Source organism: Lycorma delicatula, chromosome 5 (genome assembly GCF_047948215.1).
Source record: "Lycorma delicatula isolate Av1 chromosome 5, ASM4794821v1, whole genome shotgun sequence".
NCBI lineage: Eukaryota > Metazoa > Arthropoda > Insecta > Hemiptera > Fulgoridae > Lycorma > Lycorma delicatula.
Genome location: NC_134459.1, coordinates 156783331 through 156798933, shown reverse-complemented (window position 1 = coordinate 156798933; position 15603 = coordinate 156783331). Strand labels below are relative to the sequence as shown.

The 15603-nt window shown below is 29.0% G+C and overlaps 1 protein-coding gene across 2 annotated transcripts in view; it reads left to right on the top strand.

Annotated features, from left to right (window-relative positions):
- The window catches only part of LOC142325516 (NHL repeat-containing protein 2), a 51436-nt gene that overhangs the window by 23284 nt on the left and 12549 nt on the right, over positions 1-15603 (top strand). For both annotated transcript variants that reach the window (XR_012756557.1, XM_075367382.1), the window contains exons 8-9: positions 3865-4056; positions 9705-9812. Coding sequence is in view for 1 of the 2 variants with exons in the window: in XM_075367382.1 (XP_075223497.1) it covers positions 3865-4056; positions 9705-9812 (300 nt within the window). In the remaining variant the exon portion in view is untranslated. The remainder of the gene's footprint in view (positions 1-3864; positions 4057-9704; positions 9813-15603) is intronic.

Genomic DNA, 15603 nt, shown 5'->3' with positions numbered 1-15603 from the left:
ATACAAAAAATTTAACATAACATAAAAATTTAATTACTTTAGTCCTATGTATTGTTTTTGTTATCCGATTAGCGAGCCTTTTACACTCCCTATCGGAATTTGTCAAATTTATATATATATATATATATATATATATTCATATTTTTTGTATGTTTTACAAATTCATCTGTGTTATTAGTTGTAAGATTTTTGTGATATTAGTTGTAAGACTTTAAACATAATAGTTTTAAGTTTTATCTCCTTTTTTAGTTTTAAGTTTTATTTATTTTTAATATGTTAGTTTTTAACGTAGCTTTAAGTTACATGTTAGTGTTTTTGTTATCCGAGAATGGGCCTTTTACACCCATTCCGGATTTTGTTTCCTGTGATAGTAGTTTTAAGTTCTAATTTTATCTAACAGCTTTAATTACTTTTATTTATTTATTTTAAAAAAATAAAATAAAAATCCGGGCGATGATAACGTTCCAACCGTTTTTCGCCCTAAAAAAAAAAAAAAAAAAAAATAATGAATCATTTTAATTTGCCTTAATCACACATTATTTTGTAAAAATGAACTCGTGAATTAAAGTACACATATATACATACAGTTTATCCTTGGCGTAATCTACAGTGGTGTATCAGAAAATACAGAGGTAACACTTTGTTATAACCAGTTTGGAAAGATCCTGCTTTGATGAATTTGGCTGGTTTGTAATAACTGAACCGACAAATATGAATGCACAAAGGCGATGAATATGAAGAATATGAATGCACAGAGATGATGATCAGAAATGATGGTCAGAGAGAGACGACGCACAACGAGAGAGTGACCACAACGAGAGACTGCTGATAGTGACGAAGAAGTAGAAGTGGAAGTAGAAGTAGAAGTAACCTGACTCTAATGGCGAGCCAGCTTATATAGGGTAGGTGGAGCCGAGTGAACTGTAAAGAGCCGAGTGATGTCGATAGAAGCCGAATCCATCCGAAAGGAGCTATGTGAATGGTGAGGAGCCGCTAAATTGTCAGGCGCCAAGTGCATCTGAAAGGAGCCGAGTGAACTGTGACGAGCCGCTAAATCGTCAGGCGTCGAGTGAATGTAACATGTTTACGTTTAGTTCTTCTTCTTTATTTTATTTTTTAAGCATTATACGCATGAAATAATACAGAATTAAATTTTAATAAATAATCAATACAAAAGTCATAAATAAAAATCAACTGAGCATATATTTATATGTATGTTGAATGGAATGCATTAATTTCAGTGTATGAAAAAATTTCTTATTTATAATTAAAATATTCATTAAATCAAAATACTGTTACATTTTAGATGAAAACAAATCAAATACCAAACCAGTTGAATTAACTTAAAAACAGCTTTACGCAATTGCGTAAACATTTTATCACATCAAAAAGTTCTTTGAGGCAAAATCTGAAGGTCCTATGTAAAATATAAGTACTAGAAAAAAATTTCCAAATAATCTGGTTTTTTTTTCATTTTTTTGACTTATTTTTATTTTTGCAAAAATAATAACATTTTTTTCAATTTGCAACTGATGATATTGTGTGTAATATTTAATAAAAAAACTTTTTTTCTCAATTATTTCTCTAAAATAAATAGTTATCAAGTTATCTGTGGAAATAGGAGAAAAAATGGAGAGTTTTGTGATTTTTTTTTTTTACATTTTATTTAATAAAAGTCTAAGCACACATTTTCAACTAGTGCATAATAAAATAATCATTTATGATGATATTCCAGAAGTATTAAAGCAAAAATTAGTGATCATATAGAAAATGTTCAACCCAAAACAGATACTGCCTGAACTATATGAATATACTATCAAAAAGTAATATATATAGTTGTAAAATTTATTTATTAGGGTAAATCAAATATAAACAGGATATTTGTTTCTGAGTGTCCACTATTGGTTGGACATGTTGGCACGCTTCTAGTATGCTTGAATGGGGTCATTCTAGTTGGCCATTACACACTCCCAACCAATTCATCAGTAATACTCATGATGTCGGAGAAACAGATGGACTTCTCCTCTACATAACACAATTATAAAATTTCTTGCTGTTGAAGCAATTCAAGCAACGGAAATTTTCCAGAGATTGACAGCAGGACCAAACATTGTCAAGGACTCGTGTGTTTGCCTAGCATAAAGAGTTCAAGGAAGGATGAGAATGAGAGGAAAATCAGGAACACGATCACCGTCCTTGGACCAGCATTACAGACGAAAACATTTGTCCGGTTTGAGACATTCTTGTAGACAATCAACGGGTGAAAGTATCTGAAATTGCAGAACAGGTTGGAATACGGGAGCTATCAAACGATCATCACAAACAACCTACAGATCTATAAAGTATGTCCCAGATGGGTTCGTCGTCTTTTGATTGTAGATGAGAAGTTGAGACGTTTGGAAGTCTGTCAGAGGCTTACAGCAAGGTTTGTGAAAGAAGGTGTTGCATTTTTGAGTTGGATTGTCACCTGCAATGAAACGTGGGTCCACCGCTACACTCACCAGTCAAAACTAGCCAATATGTAGAGGCAGAGGAAAGGGGAGGCAACCCCTGTAAAACTAAGACTTGAATGTCAGTTGACAAGGTTCTTTCAACCATTTTTTTTGATCGGCGAGGCATTTTCCTCATTCATTTTCTGCATGAGTGATGCACAATCAATGCTGCTTACAACTGTAAGGTGTTGAATGGGGTGAGGGTTGCATATCGCTGCAAAAGATGAGACCAACTGATTTGAGAGGTCATCCTCCTCCACGACAACACCAGGCCCCATACTGCAGCTCTAATGGTCTCAAAACTAGAAGATATGCACTGGACTCAACTTGATCATCCTCCCTACAGCCCGAACCTATTGCCCTGCGATTTTCATTTGTTTGGGCCGCTTAAAGAAGCTCTAGGAGGGCAACGATTTAAAAATGACAAGGGCATGAAGGGATTCGTGCAGTTCGCTCTTGACACAACCAGCTTCATACTACGATGCTGCAATAAAAAACCTTCTTTCTCGTTGGGAAAAATATATTTCTAAAGCAGGAAACTATGTAGAAAAATAAATTATATTTTCCTTTTATTTTTCAATAAATAATTTTTTAAAAAAATAAAATCCTGTTGTATTTGCTTTACCATCATAATTTATTACTTTGTTAATTCATAATTCATGAGTCTGTGCATGAGTTTATTTATTTTGTAAACAAAGTTTGATGCCCTATTCTATTTGCTTTAGTTCTTTCTTTTATCTATGGTACATATAAAGGAACCGAGATCTAAAATGTGATGGTCACAGTTGTTTTTTCTTAACACAGTTATATTTGTTGTGCAGTCAGTTTTATTGGGAACAAAATGAAGATATTGCTTTAATGACTGAGTACTTCTAGAATTTCATTTGGATTTGTATACTGATGTGCAACACTGCATTCAGTTTGGTGAAGAAGTCTGCAGTAAACCAGTTAATCGGTCATTTTCCCTGGTAAGCCTACTATGAGGTACTAAAGTTTTACTTGAATAGCTAAGCTGTTTTGAAGGAAGATTTCTGTCTCTTGTCAGGTCACGTTAAACCTTATAATATGGAACCTAATAGACAAGCAACAAAAAACATCAAAATTTGGCAATTGTTATCAATCATTCTGGGTTCAAATCCTGGTCAGGCGTGACATTTGTTACATGATAAAACTTCTTGTCTTCATAGGTAACTGTAATTGGGTAAGTACCTGTAACCTTAAAAATACATAAATATACATTTATACTATATACATAATGTATTTATATTTATAATGTATTTTTACATTTATAGTATACATTTATACTATTAAAAACCATTGCATACAAAAAATAACCCAAATGCTAGTTAAAATTATTAGTATTTTTTTTCAGAACTTGTTCGGCTTTGGTGATATTGATGGAAAAGGTGTTGAAGCAAAATTGCAGCATCCTCTTGGTGTTACTTGGAGTGAATCTCATAAAACCTTGTATGTGGCTGATACTTACAATCACAAAATTAAGCTTATTGATCCAAGTAATAAAAGCTGTACAACACTTGTAGATGAAAATATGAAACCTTTTAAGGTAATTTTTTTTTTTAGTTTATAGTTGTCATTGATTGAGCAGGAAAAAATTAATTTCATTTTATTTAGTTCTGATATTAGGTTCTGAGTAATATTTCACTGTTTTTACTGTAATCCTCTGGTTTTGACACATAATTCTTGAGGAAATTACAGTTAGCAGAACAGAGATTCAGTTATCGAACTGTTAATCAGAGGATATCAGAAACAGAAGCTAGGCTACACAGTAGGAAGTTATTTCAAGTAAAACGAGTGTTTTGGATCATTGAATAATACTTTTGTAATTAATTTAGCTCTTGGAAAAAGGAGAAATGAAAAATGTATCATACTACTGTATCAACTGGTCAGCCAGTATTGATTAGAATTCTGGCTTCTTGGTCTGCTTTTCTTGAGTTCAATAACTAGATAGGGATTGGCATAATTTCATTTCTGTAATCTGCATAAGATTTTCAAGGTTGTCATACTATTATAAAAAAAGAGGTTTTTTCCTTTGACTGCAGGATTGGTTTCGTAAATTCAATCCTGAGAGAGAAATTTTTATTTTATCAATAAAAAGACTTCTAAAATGTTTTAGTTGATGACTTTTGTTAGGGAAATATTTTGGAAATCAGATACTGATTAAAGTAGACCACAATCGCTGATATATATTTCACCTCTAGAAGTGTTTTGACCCTTGCAGATTAGGTCACACTACTGTAGAGATGTTACCCCTAAATCAGACTTTTCAATGATCATCATTATGTTTTTAAGTTTTCTTTAGTGATTTTTTTTGAAGTTATAAATCCACTCACTAACCAAATTTTTATTAATATGTGCAATTTTTTATTACATCAACCGGACAGTACAGTGTATGGTCACAAAAATTTTCTTTTTACATTGGATGAAAACAAAACTGAATAAATTCTAAAATTATATATATTAACATATTTCATTTTTGAGATACTTTTGTTGACAAAATAGGTATTCTTAGTATGTTATAAACCTTAACAGTATTTAAAAAAATAAAAAACAGATAAAATGCTACAATAGTTTTATATAAAAGGCAATAAAAGCAAATTTTATACCATAAAAGAAAGCTATAAAAATTTATAGACTCTGTATCCTATAAATATAGGCCTACAGGATTGATGAAACAAGATTTATCTGTTCTCCTGAAAACAAAATGATTTGAAAACATATTAACGTGCAAATTTTACGTAATAATTTTTATAATGATTGGGTAATAGGTTATTAATTAGAAAGATAAAAATAAATCTTGTAAAATTATGTATACAAAAATAAAAAAAATGAATAATTTACTTATTTTTATTAGATTTATTTTTTAGTCGGAACAGCAGAACCAGTTCATAATTTAAAATAATAAATTTCACACAAATAAAATTAAAAGAAAAAAAACAATTATAATACTTAAGAATCTACTGAAGTAATGTAATTGATATATAGAATAAAGAACAGCTAAATATTAAAAAATTTTCTCTTTTCAAAAACTAGAATTTTTCTAGTAAACATTCAGATTTATTATTATAAAAAAATCCATACTTAATGATAAAATAACAACTAATAAAAATAAATATTTAATTATTAATTGAGTATTTGATTTTGTATGTCCTAAAACAAGGCTTCTAACAAAGTCCCTGGTAGCCTGGCTAATATTGGTATGAAAATAAAACAACTTATCCTTTTTTTTTCTTTTTTTGTACACTCTCAGCAGTTTTCCTTTTTGTCTCTACCTACGTTTTTAGGTAAGTATATTCTTGTATGTTTTGATTCCTGAAGTAGTGCTACTAAATCTGCTGGACCAATTAAAAATGGCATCTCTAAAATTCAGTAACCTCATTGATGATTTATTTAGTGTGCTGTTTGAATAGCAAATAATTATTGTTCGTAATTATATGGAAAAGTTAACACCTAATTTTGCATACCAACATAATGTTTTCTTGTAGAGTAATACTACACTAGAAGCTGATCTATTTTATCTGTTCCAATTATGTTATTTTAGTTATTACACCCATTGACTTTTTTTGCTGTTTTTATTTGACATTTACTTCTTGTTAGGTACCATCAAATTTCAACGGTATAATTATTATAGTCTCCTTTGTCATTCTATTTTAAGACACAGATTCCTTTGTTGGTAAACTGTTGAGCAACTTCACTTCTGTGTTTCCTTTTATTTATGACTTCTAGGGGATTCTCTTCAGGATTCATCTTAAACTGGTAAAATATATATTGTTAATGTTTGGTGAAATGTACACAATTGCAAAAGTTGCTTATCTAGATGGAATAGTCAACACCTGCATAATTTGTTTTGATTAGTTTATTAATATATTTCTTATCCTCTGACATCAGGATCTTTACACAAGACATCAGAGAACCAACCCACCTGGTGTAGTTAGGATGTAAACATTTTTTTGCTATTTATTTCTTTTGTTGCTGTATTTTTTTTTTTAATGGAAATAGTGTTTCCCTTGCTAAAGTAATATTATTCATCAAGGCTTAATTTTTTTTGATAATATATGTAGCCATGTTATTGTGAAAAAGATTTAGAAGGTTCTTTAATTGTATAATATAACGGATCAGGTAATGGATATTTGGAGAATAGAATTAAAATGACAGGACTCTGAGATAATTAGGAAATGGTCATAGGACATGACAAATGAAAAACAATAAACAGGAGTCCCATGAAAGGTATAAAAAAGGTGCCTGCTGTAAAAAAGTTAAAAAAATCCTGGAAAGACAAATGCAATGCAACTACCACAACTGACCCCTTTGTAGTGAGGGCATATACACATATAATAGTTGTTGTTGGTGGTTTTACAAGTCCATATGAGGAAAGAACAATTACACTGCAGTGGTGTACTCCTCTCGTGAAGTAACTTTTCAATACACTACTTTGGTATAATCTGCAGTCAAAGTGTTAAAGTCTTTGGACTTTGACTAGCTGCATGGCAAGATGAAGAAAGAAATTTTTGAGGATATTACTTGCTCATTATGTGTCTCATTTTATAATTACTGGCAGGACCTTAATTATAGGCAGGATCTATAATTAGTGGCTCTGCAGCACCTTGGTTTAAATTTAATTAAAGATATAATAATTAAACTGGATTTGAATTCCCTTTTACTGGTGTTCTTTGGTAATTGGACTTCATTTAATGGTTTACTTCAATTACTATCTAAAACTAGACTGATTACTGAATTTTAATAGTAATCACAGCTTGTTGTTTGAAGCAGTATAGTCTTAAAAATGAAATAAAATTAACTGAATTATCATATTAGCCTGAATATAACATCATAATTTGATGAAAATCAATTTTTAATTGTCTTAATAATAAAAAAAATTTCACATTTATAATATACTATGGCTTCGTTTTTATCGTTTTGCAATTTTATGTTTTCATATTTATTCACATAAGCCCTGCAGCATTTTTCATGATTTCCTATTTAAAATTTTGGGTTACGAGTCTTATTCAGATCATTATAATGATTGAATGATTATTATTGCATGAACAATGTATTTTATTTTATTGTTGTTTTACAAGCCAGTGTTGTACATGATTACGACTATGAAAGGTTATACAAAAACAGTACAACTTGTAAGTAAAGATGAATCTTATTACAATATCTGCCTCTCCCACTAGAGGAAGAGTACAAGGGTTAGTACTGTTTTGTCTCTATCTTTAATTCTTTATTCTGTAACAAAATATGTAAAATTAATTGAGTTGCTGGAAATATGGTACATTCCGGTTTTTAGTTTTATTCATTTCAAGTGAACTTCCTTTACACTTTTCATTTACCTTTTAGTAGCCAGTTGATTTCAAACTTATAAACATGCCACATTCCTCTTCTTTTTTTTAAAAATACCTTTTGATTCAAAGTTATGTTTTCAAATAAAAAAAGACTTTGCTTATTCACCATTGCCAAAAAAATAAATTCAACTATAAGTTTGATCGGTGAAAGAAGTGTTCCTATTCAAACTGGTGGTTGTGAAAAATGAAGGTATATGTGTACCGACCCACTGGTCCATGATTACCAAATGGCAGGTAGTTGTGCACAGAAGGATGCCACTCCCACCTTTCTACCAGCTCCTCAGGGCTGCCACTACTACTTCCAAAAATTCCCGTTTCCTGCCATACTGTATATATTTCTATATTAATGAATTTAACAAGAAAGCACTAATGTTAAATATTATAAAAACAAACATTTACAACCTAAACAAAAAGAGCAAATTCTTCTCTTTAAATTTATTTTAATTTTTGAAGCTGTGTGCTTCGTAAAGCGCTAATGTTAAATATTATAGACATAAGCAGTAAGTGAATATTTCCATTTTATTATTATTGATAATATATTTCTATTTTTAATTTTCCCCAAAAATGATGAAAATCTTAGATTTGAGACTGTTATACATAGGATCTTAATATTAAATTAATAAAACGTAATTTTATGTTACAGTTAAATTCCAAGGAATATTGGTCACAAATGGTATTATGTGAAGTTTTATAGAACCACCTAGCATATTTGTTGATGCAATCTGAAAACAGAATTGAATGTTAATTAGTAATTTGCAAACCACAGTTTTTTTAAGTTGAACATAAATGAAATAGAATTAAAAAACCTGCAAATTGCATACATAATATATATTTTATAAAAAATTTAAGCGATCACTTTTAAATGTATAATTTTATTCTGTTTGTTAGGTAGCAGTTTAAAAGTTTGATAAACTTATTAAAAAAACATGTTTTTAGACTTCTTAAAGGACAACTATTTTAAAGAAACAAACTGTTTAATGGAAAATAAAATTCTAATAGAATTATGATTCTATCATCATACAAGTTGCTAACCAAAGGTTCCTGAATCATATTGTGATGACACTAGTAGTAGCTAATAGTGGTACTAGTAAACATTGATATATAAGAGAACATAGCAAACAGTCTATGAATGAGGTACATAATAAAATAAATCTTATGTCTGTTTTTCCTCTCAAAGGACAGGAGATGCTACAAAATTTATTTTAAATTGATTTATGTTAACTATGATTAGAAAAATAAGCGATAGCAAAAAAAAAAAAAAATAGCAAAAGTGGATTTTCATTTTTAAATTAAATCTCTACATAAGTACCATAAAGTACATAAGTAATAAAATTAAAAAATTGTTTTTTTGTATATTCTAACATTTATGATATAGGAAACAACTGTAACTTGTATTCCTAGTGAGTAATATTAGTAAGATAATCATTAACTACTCAAACTTCAAATTAAAGTAGTTTCCAAACTTATATTTTAAGCATTTTTTAAAGAAATTGAAATTTTTAAAGAAATATAAAAAAACAAACTTTTAATCTTGTATCTCTCTGTTTAAAGGGATGTGTAAATGAAAATTTTTATTTATTTATTTTATTACAATGGGTATTCTACAAGTCATTTATCAAGTAATTGATGATTATTAAATTGTTATATAAATTTAAAGATTGCTGAAACATTCTTTCATTCAAAGAATTTTGACAGAATATAGTATCACTAAAATGTGTAATACTAGTTTTTTTTTGTATTAACTCTTAGTTTTTTTATATTATAAATTTATATTAGATTTAAATTAATTAGATTTATAAATCCAGTTTATACTATTTTTTAAAATAATATTGTTTTATAATTTCCGCAGTTTAATGAACCGGGTGGTCTTTATGTTGTTGAAGATAATCTTTATGTAGCCGACACAAATAATCATCAAATAGTAATTGTTAATTTGAAATCAAAAATTACTAATAATGTGAGTCAAATTTTTTATGTTTTAAATATAATAATGTTTTAATTTTTCTGTCAATTATGCAGGTGGTTTTTTGTTTTCTGCTAAAGGAAGGACAATAATGTTATTAGCAACAATTTATGAATCTCATCAGAGACCATCTAATACATAAACTACTTATCAGATTAGTAGTAATGCATCCATGTTGCATTTACCTAGCTGCTGAATCGAAATTCCACAGAAAAAACAAGCACATATGTTTTAATGCATGGAAAAATCAAATTATTGTTATATCTTTATATATATATTTCTTGTGTGCATGTGTATGAAAGTGAACTCCTAAACGGCTGGACTGATTTTGATGATATTTTTTGTGTGTTCAAGGGGATTCGAGAATGATTTAGATTCACAATTTGGTCCACTGGAAAATGCTTTTTTAATTAATTTTTTATTTATAAGTAGTTGTTGATTTTGAAATGTTTTACACTGGATCCGGCAGACTGCACTACCATCGCAGTATCGAATATTCAATAATATCCTATTTTAATTTTAGTTTGTCCCGGCAGTTGGTGCTGCGATCAAATTGAGAAATATATTTCGTAATTTTGTGTTATTATTGTGTTACAAAAAATCACGAGAAAACAGTTTTTTTAAATAAGAGGCTAATAAATCAGATGGAAACGTAAACAAAGGAAAACCAATCAGATCAATGTAAGATGGCCGCTGTCAAACACAACGACCAATCACAAAGATCCCGTATGGCCGTTACCAATGTAAACAAAATCACAACTGATTAAGTAACAAGTAGGCAGGACTGCGATCGCGTTTAGAATTGTGCGCGTATTGAGAAATATTATATTATTATTTATTGAAATAACGTTTTAAAGTGTAATTAAAAAATATACATTGTGCAAATTTGTAACGTACAGTATTGAAGTGAAAATGTTTTTTTAATTTATTTATGTGTTGTTGATCTTGGGATGGTTAAGGTTCACAATTGGGTTCGGTAGGCAGCGTGTGGGTCCGGTAGGCAGAGCTGCGATCCTGTTTTAGAATTTTTTTTTAATTTTTAGTTTATCAGTCAAACCCGGTAGTTGGTGCTGCAATCGGATTCTAGGAATTTTTTTTATATTGTTACTTTTTCGCATATCAGTTACTTGCGTCGTAACTTAGTGTTGTTCTTACATTAAAATTCGTATTTTTAACGAACTACTGTGTTTAGAGAATAGTTTGAATTAAATCCGATAGGTAGTGCTGTTCTGACAATTGGATTTATTTACATTCTGAATTTTATAAAGTTAAAGGTGAAATTTAATAAGTTTCCGTAATGTTTTGTAAGTTTCTTAATGTTCAATATTAATTGTAATGATTTTGCAGCCACAACACTTTTCGTTAAAAAATTATTTTCCACTGAATTCTGTGATTAGAGAGTGGTGTGAATTAAATCAGATAGGTAGTGCTGTTGTTTTAACATTTGGATTTATTTACATTCTGACTTTTATAAAGTGAAAGGTTAAATTGCTAATGTTCAGTTTTTTAAGGTTTTATGAAACTTTCAATTGTCATTTAATCTGTATGTATACTCAGATCTAGCAATAGCGAAGCATTGCCGAGTCTGCTAGAATTGCACGCTTATTGAGAATATTATATTATGTTAATATTTATTGAAATAACGTTTTAAAGTTTAATAAGAAAATGTGTTGGGTAAAATTAACAAAAAACACAGCTCGTATTTGCCAAAAGAAATTGGACTTTAATGAGAAAGAAAACAACTGAACTTATGTTAAATCATAACCTTAAAAACTAAAAAGAAATTATGAAATTAACATTACTTAATGATACATAAGAATATCAACTGAAATCAGCGTATCAGTAATGATAATATTAAATGAGATTTACAATTATATACTTAGAAAAACAAAACATCAATAAACATAGTATGACTGGAAAAATATTGCATTACTGACAAATGCTATAATATTGAAAAGATTAGCAATGAACAAATGTCATTAACTTAGAAAAATAAATTACAGTAAACCTTAATTGGCACTGACCTTTCCTGATTTATGAACAACAAACTTAGCATTAAATAATTCAAACATGTAATTCTAGTTTCATGTAGAAAAAAGGCCACAATAAAATTATGGTACAAAAAGAGTTAATTACAACATAATCACATTAAAATAAGTAATAATATAATAGAGTTCAATTTTAGTAAGTAAGCTTTTTTGAAAATATAATATTACAAAGTCCTAGAACATAACTGCATATCAGGAGTAATTTTCTTTAGATTAATTTAAGAGAAGTAATATGAGTTCGGTTCATGAGTAGATAATAATTAATCACTCCGATTAACAAATTACATTAAACTGAATGATAGAGTCAAGTACAATAAAAACAAATTGTAATATGATATGTTATGTTAATTGTAATAAAAAGTTGCACATGAAATAATAACATAACCTTATCTAAGTCACCTGTCGTGACTGTACTTAAGTGAATAAATGGTTTTTTAAACCAAACTTGAGATTGAACTGCGTAATGTACAATGAACTGAATGTTCCACAAATATTAATGATAAGATAACTGTTTAACGTAATAAATAATGAAAATTGAACTTGCCTGTAGCACACAAATATTAGTAAGAGACAAACTCGTGAATGAAGGTAAACGAATACATACAGTAAATTCCTGGGCGTAGTCCGCCGTGGTGTATCAGGAATACAGGGGTGAGACATGGTGTAGAGGTAGACTAATATGTAGTATCTCAGATATGTAGCAGCGACTTTTGAGATTCTGCATCGAGGAAAATGTAATCTGTAGTTCGAGAAGATTCAGCGTCGATAGAAATGGCAGTTTGTAGTAATTGAAGCACTTTCAGGAGAAACGTAATATAGTGAATTTGAAGAATAACTGGTCTATTCTGGACTGCGTTGTACGAGGGAGAGAGAGAACGATCCACAAATGGTGAGATGGTGAGAGTCATATCTGAACTGCAATTGTACAAAGTAAAGAAGTGAAGTGAGTCCGTAGGTCCGCACACCAAGAAAGTCTATTCTGGACTGAAGAAATAATGGCGTGATGAGAAGAGGGGGAAACCAAGAAGGCAATAGACCGAAGAGTGTGTGTGTTGACAACAAGAGCTAGTATGCTGGTATTGGTAAGACAAAGAAATTAGCATAGACAGGAAGTTTGGGTAAGAACATATCGAAAATTAATATTATAAGCAAACAGACCATTAAAAGAGTTACATAAAACTGATAAAAATGCTGAAATACGAAGAAGTAGAGGAAATGACGTGGTCGCAGACAAAGAAATGTATATTTCTAGGAACTTGACAAAATTAAAAATTAGAGATTACAACAAACAGCTAAAGCTAATGTGGTTAAATAGAAATTGCTTTTATGAAACATTGCGACCACAGCAGATAAAAATAATGACAAAAACATTATTGAAAAATAAAACAACTTTACGCAAACGGCGTAAACAAAATGTACATTGTGAAAATTTGTAAGGTGCAGTATTGAAGTGAGTATTTTACATGATTTTATTTTCATGATGTATACACGTGCATTCAATAACAATCAACTTAACCTACAAATTTAAATTGTCAGTTCTCATTTAATTCTATGTAACTTATGAAGTATTGAACGGCTCTTTGAAAATAAAAATTTAAGTTTGTAAAATAAATTATAACATTTATAAAATTAAAATATAAGTTACTTATAATAGAGTTTAAAGTATATTTAAAAAATTGAATTTATAATGTTTTATCTGATTAATTTTTTATAAAAAGTTTTCTAAAATTATTTTTAATTTACAATTATCTAAAATTTGGTAAAATAGATGTTAAAATAAAGAATGAGAAAAATGATAAAAATTTCTACTAAAATTTTAACTACATTGCTTTTTTACAGTGCTTTAATTTTTTTATTAATTGATTAATTAAGCTGTTACATGGTTATGAAACATCAAAATTATTAAATAAAAAAAAAAAATATGTAGGAGGTACTTTTTTAGAATGATGTTAGGTGAAAATTAGTAGTAATGTGGATGAAAATTTATTAATTACACTAATTATTAATTTTACGACGTTTCGATTTTTTAATTCAATTTTCATCGGACATCTCAATATTTAGTGAAAAATTTATTTTCACATTTATCATACTACACATAATTAATCAATAAACCCATTACAGTAATACAACAATCACAAACTGGTAATATACTAATAGTCATTTTAATGAAATTTAGAACACATTCCTGCTAATTTTAACTTAATTAAGTTACTTATATTTATGTGTGTGCATTTATTACAGAATAATGCCGCATCAGGACAACGTCTGTCGGGTCCGCTAGTATATATATATATATATATATATTTAGCTAATTATATAATATAAAATATATTCAGCCACTCCATAATGTACAGAATTAAACAACATTCTTAGCTTACATTTTTTTCATTAAAGTGCTTTCAGGCATAAGTCCATCTTCAGTAATGTTTTTTTTTTTAATTTTACTTTTTTACATTTACACAATAGATAACATGATGCATTAAAATTTGTAGATAAAATATTTGTTCAGTCAATAACAAAAAAAAAAAAATTTAATTTAAGACGTATAATAAAAATTTCCTTTAACAAGAAAACATCTAAAAAAACAATACTGAAGATGGGCTTATGCCCAAAAGCACTTTAATAAAAAAAGTAAGGTAAGAATGTTCTTTAATTCTGTACTTTGTAGAATGGGTGAATAAGTTTTACGTAAAAAAAATAAGTTGTACGTAAATTAGCTAGATTTTACGTACAGAGGAGATGCGGACTACAAAAAAACATTTAATTTAAATATATATATTTATATATTAAATAAAAACCAGAATCAATTGAATATAAAAGATCTGTCTGTGTAGCTAAAAGTAAATTTAAAAGATATTTAAGATTGGGATAATTATCTAGCAGTTTATTAAATAAAATATTTAAGTTGAAGGTGCTTAGACCTAGAGTAAGAGAGTAAGCAACGGTGAACTTTTCCTGGTCTTTTTTAATATGTACATAGTCTGTGCGAAAGTTTCCAAGACTAAGGCTTATAAAATGGAAGTGGCAAAATCTCTTGGGTAAGACAACTTCAAAACCAAATATTATTCAGTTTGGATTAGTGGTTCATGCTGTATATCTTTTATCTCAGTTGTTGAATTTTTAAACAAGAGATAAATATTAAAAAATACACGTGCCCAAAAAAGTCATTGCTCTTTAATATAGGATAATTAAAGAGCATGCAGGTGGCAATTTTGTATATAGAATAATTTTTTAAAATCTATTTAAACATATATATATATATATATATATATGTAGCCTATGACACTCTTGATAACATAAGGATTCCAATGCAGGTCATACATCTAAATCAGTTCAGCCATTCAGCTGCTTTGGTGGATAAACATATATACATATACCCTAAATACATTACACTCCATTTTGAGCAGTTGTGTAAAAAAAGAACAGTGTGCAAACTTAAAATTTTATATTTTGTTTGAAAAAAGCTCTACAGAAGTATACAAAATGGAATGATATGCAAACATAAAATTTTGCTTTGTTCAATAAAAGTGTTACAGAAATATTTGAGATGATAAAACAAGCACACGGGGATGAAGCTATGTTCATTATCATGTGTTCAAGTGGTTCATTTGTTTTTGAGATCTCCAGATGTCATTAGAAGATGATAACAGAGCGAGGATGAACGGAATGTAGCAATGAAAAGTCAGATGTGTGCATGAATGACTGAATGAAATATACCTTGCATTAATTATTACCCC